Source organism: Myxocyprinus asiaticus, chromosome 35, assembly GCF_019703515.2.
Source record: "Myxocyprinus asiaticus isolate MX2 ecotype Aquarium Trade chromosome 35, UBuf_Myxa_2, whole genome shotgun sequence".
In the NCBI taxonomy this organism is placed as follows: Eukaryota; Metazoa; Chordata; class Actinopteri; order Cypriniformes; family Catostomidae; genus Myxocyprinus; species Myxocyprinus asiaticus.
In genome coordinates, this window is record NC_059378.1 from 39,319,620 (window position 1) to 39,337,553 (window position 17,934).

Here is a 17,934-nt window from a genome sequence, read left to right on the forward strand (position 1 = left end):
ACAACAAATACTGCCATGATGTATGCATACTTAAATTTCATATACAAAGACATTTTATTTACAATAATGACAATATGGTTTTTTTCACAGTAAAGATCCAGCTAAAAACACATCTGTTCTGCGAGCACTTAACCTATCGAAAGCATCTGCTAAATGACTAAATGTAAAATGTAAAGAATTTTGGTGGAAAATGTGCTTGAAGAAAATGATGCCTATTTTTAGGGCCAGTAAGGTTTTTGGCATTGTGACATTATTTTTACTAAGCAAAATATAGTTTCTTTAAAAAAAAAAAAAAAAAACGTGCAGTAACGGAGACGCTTGTGTTAACCGAACACTCGGATCATTGTGATTGGTTGCAAAATAAACATTAAACATGGCAATAAAAACAATTCCACATTTGGCTCATTGAAAGATGAAGACTCCATCAGAACTCTCATCTCTGGGTCTTGAACGCTGTACTGTGTGACTGTATCTGACCTCACAGCGCGAGTGAATGAGCTCATAAAGGAGGAGTGAAACTCTGTGTGGTCTGTGTTAAATCACACACTCATTACTCACTTCTAACCCTCCATTACACTGTTGTCTCATTAACGAGGACACATTCTCACGACAAATCACATATGGATGCCATACATGTGATGTGATCCCCGTTTAGATCTAAATGCCTAAAAACTAAAAACCTATTCACACCAAGAGTGATGCGTCAAAGCTAAGTGAATGGCAGACAAAAAAAGTCTAAGAAAAGTTTGCAAACCTGAATTAAATGCAGTGTGGCTATTTCGTACGATTTACTGCTTTAATTAAGTGCGATTAAACATGAAAAATAACGCGTTAAAAATGAAAACAATTAATCATGCCTCCGATCCGTACATAAGTTCTGTAATAATAAGCAATGCTCCTACCATCTGAACATTTTAAGCTTCATGTACCACTTTAATGATTTTACAAATATGTAGCAGTAGGGGGCAGTCAGTGCAACTCCAGCTGTACAGGCAACAAGCGGTGCAGCACAGCCTTCCACAGATGGCTGGACAGAGTACGACAGAAAGCAGAATGTCTCGAGTTTTTTTCAAAGTTTTAAACTAAGTTTAACTTGACACCGTATGCTAAAAAAACCCACAGCACTTATGACTAGAGATGCTGAAAACTAGTAAAATGCGAGAACCAAAATAAGACGCTTAATGCATTCGTCTGACACATGAATACATAGATCAACGATTAAAAATAGCTCAAATGGAAGTAGGCCAATAATGTTATGTTCAATTATATGGAAATAAAACAAACAATACTTTGACTTTTAAGCAACTTTTTGTATTGTTTAAATGCTTGTCTGCTGCCACAATATACAGTATGTATATGATGTAATGTATTTGAATGATCTGAATTATATTTATTATATTATATTTATTTATAGTTATTTTAATGATTATATACTAAATTGTCTTTATTTGGTGGCCTTTCTCAGTAAATACTGATGTGTGATTAATTACAATAATGAATCATCACATCGTGTAATTCAATTAAAATTTTCAATCGATTGACAGCCCTAAATAATAGCTTTTATAATAATTATGTCAACATCTATCTGGAATTATGCCAATAGAAATGCATCATTTCAATTTTATTATTATGAGGCTGTTAACTCTTCAAGCTCTGATGGTGTTTTTAAAGGTTTCCTGTTTCAATGGCAAACTAAGTAGTAAAGGCTTGTAATTGACAAAAAACAAGGAAGGTCAAGTGTTTATCTTAAAGAAAACTTTCCATTAAATTTTTAAATGATATAGATTGATTTTTTCTTTCTTTTTTTTTCTGATTTGTCATTATATACACTATATTGCCAAAAGTATTCGCTCACCCATCCAAATAATTGAATTCAGGTGTTCCAATCACTTCCATGGCCACAGGTGTATAAAATGAAGCACCTAGGCATGCAGACTGCTTCTACAAACATTTGTGAAAGAATGGGCCGCTCTCAGGAGCTCAGTGAATTCCAGCGTGGTACTGTGATAGGATGCCACCTGTGCAACAAGTCCAGTCGTGAAATTTCCTCGCTACTAAATATTCCACAGTCAACTGTCAGTGGTATTATAACAAAGTGGAAGCGATTGGGAATGACAGCAACTCAGGCCATGTAAAATGACAGAGCGGGGTCAGCGGATGCTGAGGCGCATAGTGCGCAGAGGTCACCAACTTCCTGCAGAGTCAATCGCTACAGACCTCCAAAGTTCATGTGGCCTTCAGATTAGCTCAAGAACAGGGCGTAGAGAGCTTCATGGAATGGGTTTCCATGGCCGAGCAGCTGCATCCAAGCCATACATCACCAAGTGCAATACAAAGCGTCGGATGCAGTGGTGTAAAGCACGCCGCCACTGGACTCTAGAGCAGTGGAGACGCGTTCTCTGGAGTGACGAATCACGCTTCTCCATCTGTCAATCTGATGGACGAGTCTGGGTTTGGCGGTTGCCAGGAGAACGGTACTTGTCTGACTGCATTGTGCCAACTGTGAAGTTTGGTGGAGGAGGGATTATGGTGTGGGATTGTTTTTCAGGAGCTGGGTTTGGCCCCTTAGTTCCAGTGAAAGGAACTCTGAATGCTTCAGCATACCAAGAGATTTTGGACAATTCCATGCTCCCAACTTTGTGGGAACAGTTTGGGGATGGCCCCTTCCTGTTCCAACATGACTGCGCACCAGTGCACAAAGCAAGGTCCATAAAGACATGGATGAGCGAGTTTGGTGTGGAAGAACTTGACTGGCCTGCACAGAGTCCTGACCTCAACCCGATAGAGCACCTTTGGGATAAATTTGAGCGAAGACTGTGAGCCAGGCCTTCTCGTCCAACATCAGTGTCTGACCTCACAAATGCGCTTCTGGAAGAATGGTCAAAAATTCCCATAAATACACTCCTAAACCTTGTGGAAAGCCTTCCCATAATAGTTGAAGCTGTTATAGCTGCAAAGGGTGGGCCAACGTCATATTAAACCCTATGGATTAAGAATGGGATGTAACTTAAGTTCATATGCGTCTAAAGGCAGGTGAGCGAATACTTTTGGCAATATAGTGCATCTCAGGGTGTAAATAAGGTAGCTCCGATAAACTGCTTTTGTTTTGTTCCCAATCATGTCACCTGTAACAGAGTAAAATTTTGTGTTGATACATCAAAGCAATCAAAAGTTATAGCATTACAAAAATTATTTATTCTGGTTTCCAAAAATGTAGCCATGTGTCCAAACAAATAAAACATAATAATTGTACATAACTAATTACACATGCAAACACAACAATGACTAAAGGTATGCATAGCATGCAGACATGATTTTAGTAATGAGATTCATTCTGTGCCATTTGAGTCATCATTGAGTGTCATGTACTTGGTGCCATCTCCTGGTGGTCATATCTAATTAAAGTGATTGATATTATGACTCTCTGCCCAAATATGGAGGACTATCACCGCTGGTTGGAGCAATCTGAACCCAATGCGATTGGTTTAGTGTTCCATTTGAGCTTAAAGGGTTAAACTGAAAATTCTCGATTGGTGTGAATAGACCTTACAACGACAAACAGTAAAGAATGGAGTGAATACCAAACTACTTTTATTATTTCTGTGGTATGTATACTTTGCACTTTATGCTAATTTTGATCATACTGTAGAATAATAATATTTGAAATATGTTTAATGGTGCATAATGTGTACCATTTCACAAAAAAAAAAAAAAAAACCTGGCAGTATACAGTCTATTCTGCACAGTATGCAGTACGATAAGCAGTACACTAGTATGTTTTTCCGATCAGTCTATGTCTCATTAGGTACATAGATCTAGTTTTCTTTTTCTTTGCCAGTTTGATACTCTAGGTAGCTCTCTTAATTTAGAGAATATTGTCACATTTACTAGAAAATGCTGTCTAATATTTGCTTAAGTACAAACTATACCTTATTTGTGCTTGTTAACAATTCAAAAATATGCAATAACTATTCTCTCTTTAACTGAGGTTCAGGGAACAATGCTACCAAAGTGACAAAAATGACCCCAAAATTAAATGTTTGGGGCAAAATAACATGCACTTGTAATGATTTCCTCTGTTTTAATATTATTGCATTAAATAGGAGCTGATGTCAAATTGTATAGAAATAGCCTACTTCATGATTCAGACTGATACATTATGTAAAAGACTTGATTTAACTGAAGTATCTGACATAAAAGGATAACACACAATATAATTTATATGCTTAAAATAACTCCCTCACAAAAGTTAAAAAATGCACGTGAAAAAATCCAGTGGACAAATTTTGCACACTGGACTATGAGCCATATTGTAAGCAGAGAACTAACAAGCTTTATCCTGAGAGCAAATCGCTGCAGTTTCCCCCAAGGCACCGCTGTAGCGCAAGACGTGTGCTAGCATCATGCAGGTCATACTGGAGTGACTCTACAGCAACAGCTGCGGTGGTCTCTAGCGCTCAGTGGGGAAATCAAAAGCAGACACGATGCTAAACCGTTTTAGCGTCTAAGTTCAAAATGTTCAACCCTGAATGCACATGCTGCCATGTTTCAAGAACTCTTAACGCATTAACTCACGATGCAAGCCAGCAAACAACTCCACAAATCCATTTGTTTTGATCTGTATTTGACTGTAGACACTGTCGATTGAGTTTGTCCAGTTGGTATAGTTCATTAGACAAGATGACAAACAATACCTTGATAAAGTGGATGAAATGGAATTCATGTTTAGGGTAAAATTAAAAGCCGCAGTCATGAATATTAAGATGAATATACTAATACTGTGTTTATGAAGATTTACAGCTACAAATCATAGTGAAATAAAATTCACAACCCATTTTACTTTTGTAATGGGATGTATTTGAGTGAAATAGGATATTCAACTTGGTTTTATCTATCAACAATTGATTCAATAATTTAGCAGTGTAAATCTAGCAAACTTTGATATTTTACATTTTTTAAATCACATTATTCTTTGTGTTACACTACTCTGGGATTCATTTAAAAAAAAAAACTATTAAGTAACAGTGGATTTTTTCTTTTGCCATTGGAGCAAATTGTGTCTTTTCCCGCTATAGTTTACTTCTGCATTCCCCAGAAATATGAAATACATTTTGGGAATTCACCTGCATGTTAAATAAAGTTCTTCTCAGAATAGTCCTTATCTGACAGCGAGTCCGACACAATTTTACATCTGGATAATTTCACATTCAACATGCATCCGAGGGGAATACAGAATTTCAGTCATGCGTTTAGAAGTAAACTCGGTCTCATTAAATTATCTCACACTGATTTTATCATTCCTTGCTGATAAAATTTCATATCATTTTAAACATATTTCTCTAAATTTCTACTATGAATTTCTACATCCAACCCAAGCTCTCTCGGCTGTCCCAGCTTAAAAATGAAAGAACGTGTCCTGTGTGAACGCCCCCTGATGTGAAGAGAGTTAGCCCTTCCGTGCAGTTGGCAATTAAGTAACACTGTAGCACTTAGTGGGTCAAATTGACCCGGCTCATTAAATCGCAGTTCAGTCACAATTTGCAAATTTTCCCCACTACAACTGTTTTATGATCTCATGGTCACCATGCCTGTTTAATGTTTTCCGTATAGTAGACTACTGAACAGAGATGTTAACCAGTTCCATTGATTCCTTCAGGTGTTTAGCCATCACTCAAGGGCTTTTTTTTTTACCTCATTGAGCATTCTGCTATGTGCCCTTTGAGTCATCTTGTCTGGATGGACACTTCTAGTGAGAGTACCCACAGTACTAAATTGCCTCCATTTATAGACAATTTGTCTGACTGTGGACAGATGAATATCTCAGCTCTAAGATAATTTTATAACCCTTTCCAGCTTTGTGCAAAGCAACAATTCTTGATCGTAGGTCTTCTGAGATCTCTTTTTTGCGAGGCATGGTCCTCGTCAGTAGATGCTTCTTGTGAACAGCAAACTCAAAATGTTTGAGTGCTTTTTATAAGTCAAAGTAGCTCTAACCCACACCTCCAATCTCGTATCATTAATTGGATGCCAGGTTTGCCAACTCCTGAATCTAATTAGCTTTTGATGAATTAAGAGGTTCACATGCATTTTCCAAACCTACACGGTGAATGTTTGAATGTATTCAATATGTACAAGAACAATACATTAATTTGTGTGTTATAAGTTAAAACAGATTGTGTTTGTTCATAATTGTACCTTAGATGAAGATCAAACCAGATTTTCAGACAAATGATATAGCCTACTGTATATTTACCTACTGCTATTGGTTTCTAATTTTTTAAAACAGTTCTAGGATTTGGTGTCATTTTGATAATGATTTGACACTGACATTACAATTTGAAAATACAAGTTTTCTGGCATATTACAGCTTTCTCGTAAGTCTTTATATAAACTGGGTCAAACTGACCCGTAACAGCTTCTTTGTTACTATTTTATAGCATAGTTTATAAATACAATAAATTAATAATTTTATCATGGTCAGATCCAAATTACATGTGTGGAGAATGTCATGAAGTTAAGTTGATGTAAATCAGTGTTAAAAGTTAAATGGGTCAAATTGATCCGGAACTGCATTCAAGGGTTAAAAATCAGAGAGAATTCAGTTCTCATCATTAACATTCTCTGTTTTCAAAACTTTCTTACCTGGTATCTTCAGGTTTAGATCGCAAACACTTCCAACACTAGCAACAGAAGCTGCTTTCTGACGACGAGTGATGCTCTCACGGATACGACCTTCTCCGGTCACCTTCACACTGAACGGACTTCCTGTAAACACAAACACATGAAATAGTGAGATCTCTTTCTTGACATATTATTTGATCAGACAGCCAACAGTTAAGACATTTTTACACAAATGTTGATTAAAAATGCTAAATAAATGGTAACTAGACAGGACTGTCTGATTTAAACAAGTTGAGCCTGATCTCATGAAAATGACGGCAGTAAGTGATAAAAAGATAAGATAAAAAATAAGCCATGTAAAAATTACTTTGCAAAAATGTAGGTATAGTAGCGATTCAATGAGACCAGGTTGAACGAGTTACAAGACAACAATGTAGCATACTACTCTTTGAAATGTTTACTGATTCATAATAGACTATTACACACAGTATATTTTAAAACTGCATCCAGTACTGCATGTGCTGAAGTGTTTAAATCTGTTTGAAGAGGTCAAATCTTTGGAACATACACTGATGAGCCAAAACATTATGACCACCTGCCTAATATGCTGTTCGTCCTCCGCGTGTCGCCAAAAGAGCGCCGACCCGCAGAGGCATGGACTCTACAAGACCCCTGAAGGTGTCCTGAGGTATCTGGCACAAAGACATTAGCAGTAGATTCTTCAAGTCCTGTAAGTTGCGAAGTGGAACCGTCGTGGATAGGACTTGTTGGTCCAGCACATCCCACAGATGCTCAAGCGGATTGAGATCTGGGGAATTTGGAGGCCAGGGCAACACCTTGAACTCTTCATCATGTTCCTCAAACTATTCTCAAATAATGTGTGCAGTGTGGCAAGGTGCATTATCCTGCTGAAAGAGGCCACTTCCATCAGGGAATACCATTGCCATGAAGGGGTGTACCTGGTCTTCAACGATGTTTAGGTAGGTGGCATGTGTCAAATTGCCAGACCCAGGGTTTCCCAGCAGAACATTGCCCAGAGCATCACAATCCCTCCAACGGCTTGTCGTCTTCCCACAGTGCATACTGGTGACATCACTTCCTGAGGTAACCGGCGCACACGTACACAGCCGTTCATGTGATGTAAAAAAAAAAAAAAGGGACTCATCGGAGCTTCTTCCACTGCTCCTAGGTCCAGTTCCGAAGCACGCATGACCATTTTAGGCACTTTCGATGGTGGAAAGGGGTCATCATGGGTCATCATTACTGTCAGTAGGTACTCACCACTGCTGACCGGGAGCACCCCACAAGCCTTGCCATTTCAGAGATGCTCTGACCCAGTCATCTGGCCATAACAATTTGGCCCTTGTCAAAGTCTCTCAGGTCTTTACTCCTGCCCATTTCTCCTGCATTCAACACATTGACTACAAGAACTGATTGTTCGCTTACCATCTAATCTACTCAGACCTTGACATGTGGCCTTGTTAGGAGATGATCAACGTTATTCGCTTCACCTGTGAGTGGTCATAATGTTTTGGCTCATCAGTGTATAGTGTACCCGTTTCATGTATTGGATCATACCTGGAACATGCTCCTCTGCAAATCTGATGGACACTATGTAGGTTCCTGGTTCAGTAGGACAATACGAGACGCCACAGGTGCTGTCTTCCATGTCTTCAGTCTGTATGTCCACTTTACTGGGACCCTCGATGGACAATGCCAAGCCGCCATAACCTACGAACATATCCTATGTCAGCAAATCTCATTTCAAGCCTTTAGATCTCATTAGCCTATAGCTCAAAAGGTTTTTAAGATCATGAGAAACATAAAATTCAGTCTAGCGTGTCAAACATTTGACTTGTAGTGTATGTGTATTTAAAATAAATAAAACCAAAAACCTCATTTTTTAAAATGTACATGGCTTACCATGTAAAGTTTAAAAAGGTTTAAAATCTGTGGTACATATTAGGACTAATTGTGAGAGTATTTGGAGTTCCTCAGGTAATTGTGAAATCGTTAGCGTGTTTGGGAAATGCTTTGGTACCAATTAAGTCTATTTTCATTTTCATTTCTACCCTTGAGACACTTCACAACTCATTTGGGTTTCTTACAAGCCAATTAAATCGATTTGAGAACTTGAAAAAACATCATTAAGGACCAGACGTTTGGCAGTAAGGGTTAATTTAGCGCTTATGCAGTTCAAAATAACGGAACGTGGGTGCCTTAGAAATGCTGCAAAAAAGGAATGTGGAGAATGAGAAGTTATCTTCTCCATCTATTGTGAATATCTTTGTCAACTAGAAAGAATAGAAGCTAGAAGAGCCACCCACATTCAAACGTGCAATGTTGATTGCAATGTTTACGTGAGAAAGCTCTTCAAACCAAGACCGGATAGCTTGCCTCATTGTTGAGGAATGACGGGGAACTACCTGATCTCACGTTTGAAGCTTTTATATTTGTGAGATACTTCTCTTTAACCTGTTTTTTGGAAATCAATCAAGATTAGTTTATGCTAGCATGAAGACCAAAGACTAGTTTGATTGTCATCTGGAGTTCCTTACTAAGATCGAGGCTACAGAAATGGACTTAAAAACATCTTAAAATGTGAGTGGCGTTTCCCGTGCAAAACTCGCCGTCATGATGTTAGTGTGTAATAGCATGTCACAGCTTGTATTTTTATAATAGATGTTTCTAGCATCATGTCACCTATTTAGCCTAAGGAAGACAGCTGATATAAGCAATAATTAAATGAAACTCTACTAACGAAAACACAAGGAATGTGTCTCTCACCAGCTTCCCTTGTGTCCACTACAAAGTCAGACATCTCAAACGTGCGTCCCTCCACCAGTCCTTGACCGAAGACCTTCACCCTGCTGGCGTCTCCAATCTCTGACTGGACCACCATGATGGTGATGGGACTGTTTGCAACATGACGACCATTCTTCTTGATGCTCACCAGGTGCTCTCCAACCTCTCTCGGGATGAAAGAGATGCCTGAAGGGATGGAAACCATGTGAGATCAAGAGTTCATGGTTGATTGAATTAGTGTAGAGATTGTAAGATTCAAATGTACCGATGTGGTTGTTAGGTTGTCTCTTGAGCAGACAGGGTTCATCGCGGCCTGAAGGGGCTTTGATACTTGCTGTGAGAAGACTGAGGTCCGTCTCGTTTATGTCCAGAGAGAAATCTGCAGCTGAGCCGAGCTTTACCTGAGACTTTCTCTTGTTATCTTCTGCAAAGACCAAAATAAAACCAACAAAAAGTGCATGTGTAAAGATGTTTCTTCAACTAGAAGCATTTTTGTTTCCCATGGGTTGATTTTTAGAAAAACAGATTTCTAATTTTTAAGTTTTGAAAACATTTTACCATGCATCATTCATTTTTTCTACTTTTCAAATGTATAGATTCTATGTCATTTTATTAGATTTGTATTTTATTAAGGGTTTTACCCTTGTTTGAGACTCCTTCAATCTTAAAACAAGAAAAACCATAATTAAAATTAGGGCTGTCAATTTAACGTGTTAATTCAGTGTGATTAATTATATTAAAAAAATAACGTGTTAAAAAAAAACTAACGCAATTAATCATATGGAAGATTATGGAATATGGAAGATTCCCAAGCAATTCAAGCTTGAAGTACCACCCGTTTTCTCCAGGGGGCAGTAAGCGAAACCAGCGGTATAGGCAACGTGCAGCTTTTACAGAGAACAAACCAACCCTTCAGCAGGCAACACGAGGATGCATTCTTGCATTCAAAACACAGCTTGGAGCACAAATTCGAATGAAGGGAACGAGGCAACGTGACTTATTTTGCAGAGATAAGGCCCATGTAATATGGACCACAATGTGTTCAAGTCTTACCTGTGATTCTGGCTGTGAAGGGACTTCCTGAGATGTGTTTCTCATTGTATCGGACGAGTATCTTGTAGTCTCCAGGAAGTGTGGGCAGGTACGTAACGGTGCAAGTGCCGTCTTTGTTGTCGACACAACTGATCTCGGCTTTAGACGGACCTTCAATGGCCAAGTCAAGACCACCTGATGACACAACATGCAGTTTGCATTCAATTCACTTTGCAAACTTGTGTGAAAAGTTGTGCAGCTAAATACCAAACCGGCTGTACAGACCTTCAGACGCATCTTCAGTGTAGATGGTGAACATGGCAGTTTTATTGGCGATGCCGTACACAAGACCCGGTCCATACGCGGTCACGTTGGGGCTATTTGCATTGTTGACATAGAACTGCAGAGGACTCTCTGTTAGAAAAACAAATGACAGATTGAAAATACATACAATATAACCAGCTTACCATAGAGAACAAAAATGATAATGAGGGGGAAGCAGCATGTCAAACATGAATGTTTTGAGAACTTCAATTATTCTAAGAGGTTGTTTGTCTAGAGCTGCATTACAGTATATATCTTGTGTAACATACATTCTGGTACCACTGTTAACACAAAAACAGAATAAAAAACAAGGTTGAATCATGCAAAAAAATTAACTGGCTCATATTTCACCCCTCCCCCTCAAATATTACATAATACATAAAAAAAATCATAAACACAATATATACAATAATTCAAGTATAATATAATACAGTACAATATAGTATAATATAAACATTTTTTAGAATAATGTTTTGACTTTTTTTGCATTGTGACATTTTTGTTATACAGTAGAGAACATCCTGTCTGGACACAATGATATTTATTAATTTTTAATTTAAATTAGAGTTTGTATTTTATTTTGAAGAATTAAAAAAAAAAAAAAAAAAAGTGAAAAATCGAAAAATTGAATGTATTTTAAAATGAAAATGTTATTTAAATCCAATACTTCCCTGATTTTCACAATTGTATTTTAAAAATCGAAAATTAAAATGCTACATAATTTTAAACATTTACTGTAATGACAACTGAGAAAATAATTTCACAGCACAATAAATATAAATAAATAATATTTTGCAAAAAACAAAATGAAGCCTTTTTTTCCATTTGATTTTAGAGTGAAATATGACCCATATAATAGAAAAAAGTACAAGTGAAACACACAAAAATATCTCACTTATATTTCATATATATATATATATATATATATATATATATATCTCTTTAGCTTTATTGTGTCAATAGGAAATATACATTTTAAACTCCCGAACGTTACTTTTGCAAATAGATTAGAATAGAAGAACAGGGAGCCCTGCAACAGATGTCATGGCCCCCACAGAGCCCCCCACTGAACATTGTGTCAGTCTGAGATTATATGAAGAGACAGAAGTAATTGAGACAGCGTAAATAAATAAAAGAACTGTGGTGAATTCTCCAAGAAGCTTGGAACATCCTATCTGCCAACAACCAAGAAAAACTGTGTCCAGGTGTATCTAGGAGAACTGGTGCTGTTTTAAAGGCAAAGGTGTTCACACTGAATATTGATTTAGCTCTTATGTTTACTGGACTTTGTATGACATTAACTGATTAATGAAAACTATTTATGAGATTATTTTTAGTATCCTCACTACGCAACATTATTCACAAGTGCCTAAAACATTTGCACAGTACTGTATACACACACACCCACACACACCCACAGCATTCAGAAAGTATTCAGACCCCTTCATTTTTTCACATTTTGTTATATTGCAGCCTTATGCTAAAATGCTTTGAATATGTGTTTCTTTTTTTCACATCAATCTACACTCCATACCCCATAATGACAAAAGCAAAAACCAGATTTTTCATAACTTTGCAAATTTATTAAGAAAAAAAAAGGATTCAGACCATTTGCTATGACACTTGAAATTTAGCTCAGGTTCATCCCATTTCTCTGGATCATCTTTGAAACTTTGAAGAAGTTTGGAACAACCAGGACTCTTCCTAGAGCTGGCCACCTGGCCAAATTGAGCAATCGGGGGAGAAGGACCTTTGTAAGAGAGGTGACCAAGAACCCGATGGTCACTCTGGTTGAGCTCCAGAGATCATGTGTGGATATGGGAGAAACTCGCAAAAGGACAACCATCACTGCAACACTCCACCGATCTGGGCTTTATGGCATCACTTTCAGAGATTAAAACTAGTCTAGTCTTTCGATACTGGGGTATAGAGAGAGTCAGGATCCCAATGAGAGGAGGTGGCATAGAAAACCTACTTCTCCGTAGGGAAACTTTTTGGAAATATTTTTTATGGACACCATCTCCTAATGGTCTAAATGAGGATTTAAACATCAGATCTTTTCTTTAGATTTGTGGTTTTGATGAATCTGTGTAGAATAATATTTTGCAGTGGCGTATCTTTGATTAGATGGTATTGGAGCACTGTGGATATACACCAATCAGCCACAACATCAAAACCACCTGCCTAATATTGTGTAGGTCCCCCTCGTGCCGCCAAAACAGAGCGGTAGCTAGCACCTGCGGGAACCATGAGATGTTTGGCTTTAAATTGACATGACACAAGTTTGTTGTATCGTTCAGAAGAAGAGTCGTTATACGAGTCGAAACATAAACCACGTGGTTTTTGATTAAAAATATTTTTGGAGCAGTTAATAAGTGTGCAAGTTTTTTGCTTTTGACTTTATGGCAGAGTGGCCAGACGGAAGCCTCTCTTCAGTGCAAGACACATAAAAAAAAGCACGTAAAGGACTCTCAGACTGTGAGAAACAAGATTCTCTGGTCTGATTGATGTCCGAAGATTGAACTGTTTGGCCTCAATTCCAAGCATCATGTCTGGAGGAAATCAGGCACCACTCATCACCTGCGCAATACCATCCCAACGGTGAAGCATGGTGGTGGTAGCATCATGCTGTGGGGGTGTTTTTCAGCGCAGGGACTGGGGACTGGGGACTGGGGACTGGGGACTGGTCAGGGTTGAAGGAAAGCTGAATGCAGCAAAATACAGAGATATCCTTAATGAAAACCTGGTCCAGGCTCAGGACCTCAGACTGGGCCAAAGGTTCACCTTCCAACAGGACAACGACCCTAAGCACACAGCCAAGACAACACAAGAGTGGCTTAGGGACAACTCTGTGAATGTCCTTGAGTGGCCCAGCCAGAGCACAAACTTGAACCCAATCTAACATCTCTGGAGAGACCTGAAAATGGCTGTCCACCGACGGTCCCCATCCAACCTGACAGATTTTGAGAGGATTTGCAGAGAAGAATGACAGAAAATCCCCAAATCCAGGTGTGCAAAGCTTTTCGCATCATACCCAAAAATTCTTGAGGCTGTAATCGCTGCCAAAGGTGCTTCAACTAAGTACCGAGTTAAGGGTCTGAATACTTATGTACATGTGATATTTCAGTTTTTTCTTTTTAATAAATGTGCAAAGTTATCAAAAATCTGGTTTTCATTTTGTCATTATGGGGTATGGAGTGTACATTGATGTGAAAAAATAATTTAAAGCATTTTAGCATAAGGCTGCAACATGTGAAAAAAAATGAAGGGTTCTGAATACTTTCTGAATTCACTGTGTGTAACAACGTCTTCATTGTTTATCCTTTTGATCTTTCATTCAAAATATTCACAAAAATATATATCCTCTAATGGATATCAAACAATTGCAAGTTTTATCAAAAAACAAACATTTTTGTCAAATATACGTATGTGTGGCATGATTATTGGCACCCTTATTAAATACTTAGTGCAACCATCTCTTTGCCAAGATAACAGCTTGGAGTCTTCTCCTATAATGCATAATGAGGTTGGAGAACATATGGCAAGGGATCTGAGACATTCCTCCATACAAAATCTCTCCAGATCCTTCAAATTTAGAGGTTCGCATGGTGAACTCTCCTCTTCAGTTCACCCCACAGGATTTCTATGGGGTTCAGGTCAGGGGACTGGGATGACCATGGCAGAACCTTAATTTTGTGGTCAGTGAACCATTTTTGTGTTGATTTTGATGTTTGTCTTGGACCACTATCTTGCTGGAAGATCCAACCAGGGCCCATTTTAGGCTTTATCGCTGAGGCAGTCAGGTTTAGATTTTTTTTATCTGTTGGTATTTGATAGAGTCCATGATACCATATCCGAACAAGATGTCCAGGACCTTTGGCATAAAAACAGCCCCACAACATTAAAGATCCACCACCATATTTAACCATGGCCATGAGGTACTTTTCCATATGGCTACCTCTCTGTGTGTACCAAACTCATCTCTGGCATTTACTGCCAAAAAGCTCTATTTCTGTTTTATCTGACCATAGAACCCGGTCCCATTTGAAGTTCCAGTAGTGTCTGGAAAACTGAAGACGCTTGAATTTTTTGTTGAATGAATGCAGAGGCTTTTTTCTTGAAACCCTCCCAAACAACTTGTGGTGACGTAGGTGACATCTGTGATTGTAGTTTTGGAGATTTTCTGACCCCAAGACCCAACTAATTTCTGTAATTCTCCAGCTGTGATCTTTGGAGGATTTTTGGCCACTTGAACCATCCTCCTCACCGTGCTTGGATACAATAAAGACACACGTCCTCTTCAAGGTCGATTCTTAACATCTCCAGTTGATTGGAACTTGTTAATTATTGCCCTGATGATGGAAATGGGTTTTTGCAATGCTTTAGCTATTTTCTTATAGCCATTTTCCATTTTGTACAGCAAAAGTTGTTGAGCTTCACATCAGAACTTTATTCTTTGGTCTTACCCATTGTGATAGATGAGTAAGCGAATTTGGCTTGTGTGTTACTTCATATTTATATCCCTGTGAAACAGGAAGTCATGGCTGAAAATTAATGTTCCAAGTCACCCAGGTGTACTAAAAAATGTAAAATATGAATGGGAATATACTTCAGATATATTTCACACACACAATTTCTAGGGGTGCCAATAATTGTGCCACACATATATTTGACAAATATATTTGTTTTTTGATAAAACTTGTGTTGTGTTTGCAATTGTTTGATATCCATTAGAGGATATATATTTTTGTAAATATTTTGAATGAAAGATCAAGAGGATAAACAATGAAGACCTTATTCACAGCTGCCTTTGCTCATATTTACCAAGGGTGCCAATATTTTTTGCCACCACTGTGTATACACACACACACACACACACATATATATATATAAATAAATAAAGATAAAGCCTAATTTAGGATCATTATGACTATGTTGCATTGTGACATTGTAATACAGTATTAAAAATCATCACGTCTGGAAACAATGCATTTTTATTATTAAAATCAATATAGATTTTTGGTTTCAATCTGAAATAGTAAAAAAAAAAAAAAAATAAAAAAAAAAATGTAAATGTAAATGTGTAAATTTCATAAAATTTCAATTGAAATATTTTAATTCAGTACTACTGATTTATATTTACAATTGTACTTTACAATTTATATATTTTTTCGCATTTCCTGTAATGACAATTGAGAAAATATGAAAAAACACAATAAATAAAATAATATTCATAATTTAATACTATAATAGAAGAAGCCTATTTTAGAATTATGACTTTTTTGCATTGTGACATTTTTGTAATACATAATGCTTTTAAAATGTTTTATTTTTTTACAATTAAAATCAGCATTGATTTTTTTTTTTATTTCATAAAAAAAAAAAAAAAAAATTGTGGAGGGCCAAATTACTCAGTTTATAATTAAATATATAATAATCTTTAAAACTATAAAATCATTAAATTAATCATAAAACCACTAAATAAATCAACGGCCACTGTCGTTGAATGTCGTGCCGATAAACATAACCACGAAATTAAATGCAAACGAGTACTAAAATTCAATACAAGGGACATTTATGGATTTTTTTTAGTGTTTTAATTATTAATTTAATGATTTTATAGTTCTTAAATTATGCATTTAATAATTTATTTAAAATATTGATTTAATGAATGTTGAGTAATTTAGTCCTCCATAAAAAAGGGTTTAACTACTTTTTGCAAAATATTATTTGATCTTTCTTTCAGTTGATTTTGAAGTGAAATATGATCCAGATATGTTCTTGACTGTTTTTGTGAGATTCACCCATTAACCCCAAGCAATGAAACAACAATAAAGACACTGGATTAAAATTACACACAAAGTTACTCCTTCAAGAACACCAATACTAAAACAAATGATGCAAAACAACAGGTAGCGGTCTCATTTATACAAGCTCATTGTTAATGCTAATGTTATCAGGATATCACTCCTCGACTACATAACGTATTCCTCCTGCCTTTTATATAGGCAAGTAAAGCCATTGGATGAGGCTTGACTATCACACTCATGTTATATTTACAGAGTTTATAATGGCACTAAACCAGCAACTGGAAAACATGAAACTCCAGCCATAAAGCAAGCACCTACATGAGGATCTGAACCCAACACAACAGCCCCAAACATGACTGTGAGGAACACAGATTCCACAGAGCTGATGTCACCCGAGAGATCTCTTTCACCACCAGACATAAATCAACCCAAGTGATTTTGTGTGTCCGCCCTCAGTTAACTTACAGTAAATCTATTCAAAGGTGAAGCTCTCCGATGGTCTATAACTCTGGGACAAAACCAAACAAAAAACTCCTGACAGGCAATTTATCATTAAGATGACTCACTTTTAAGCAGGGGAGAGTTGATATACCTTGTTCCAGTGGCTTTAAAGAAATAGTTCTCCCAAAAATAAAAATTCTGTCATCATTTACTCATTTACTCGTACCTCAATCCAAACCTGTATGATTTTCTTCATTCAGTGGAAGTCAATACGTTTGTGTGTAAACTCTCTCTTTAACAGTTATAGAAATCTTTCAGCAGATCAGATCATGTGTTGTGTGAAGGGTTTTAGACTCGGACCTGGAATGTGTGTGCCGTTATACTTGATGTGCATCTCGTGAAGTCCGGCTTCTGTTGGCGCGTATTTCACAGTCACGGTTCCGTCTTTGTTGTCGATGATCTCGGGCTGGGCCGTCTTACCTGACGGCATGTGAACTTCTCCTGGAAAAGAAATATTAGGTTTTAATGAAGTATCAGTAAGACTTTACAATAAGGATCTATTTGTTAACGTAAGTAAATGCATTTGGTACCATGAACTAACAATAAACAATAATTTTCAGCATTTATTAATCTTGGTAAATGCCAATAAATAAATAAATAAATAAATAAATAAATAAATAAAAAACCCACATTTGTTCATTGTTAGTTCATATTAGTTCATAATACCAACTAATTGAAAAGGTTTATCTACTGTATTACTGAACATGTACAGGTTATCAGTTTTATTATGGGATACTTTGTGTGAATCACATGAAGCCCATCAAGAACATGTCCAGGTCATACTTCACCCCAAAAACAAATAGAGGAAAAAAAAAACAAAACAGATTTTCAGCACTAGTGT

At 37.1% G+C, this 17,934-nt stretch overlaps 2 protein-coding genes across 2 annotated transcripts in view; one reads left to right on the forward strand and one right to left on the reverse strand.

The window, feature by feature from the left end:
• The window catches only part of aldh4a1 (aldehyde dehydrogenase 4 family, member A1), a 398,306-nt gene that overhangs the window by 165,996 nt on the left and 214,376 nt on the right, over positions 1-17,934 (forward strand). The window lies entirely within an intron of this gene.
• The window catches only part of LOC127426016 (filamin-B), a 122,172-nt gene that overhangs the window by 12,261 nt on the left and 91,977 nt on the right, over positions 1-17,934 (reverse strand). The window contains exons 31-37 of the mRNA XM_051672441.1: positions 17,394-17,534; positions 10,744-10,872; positions 10,480-10,653; positions 9,692-9,850; positions 9,409-9,612; positions 8,200-8,352; positions 6,643-6,765 (exon numbers count right to left, since the gene is read on the reverse strand). Coding sequence (XP_051528401.1) covers positions 6,643-6,765; positions 8,200-8,352; positions 9,409-9,612; positions 9,692-9,850; positions 10,480-10,653; positions 10,744-10,872; positions 17,394-17,534 — 1,083 coding nt within the window. The remainder of the gene's footprint in view (positions 1-6,642; positions 6,766-8,199; positions 8,353-9,408; positions 9,613-9,691; positions 9,851-10,479; positions 10,654-10,743; positions 10,873-17,393; positions 17,535-17,934) is intronic.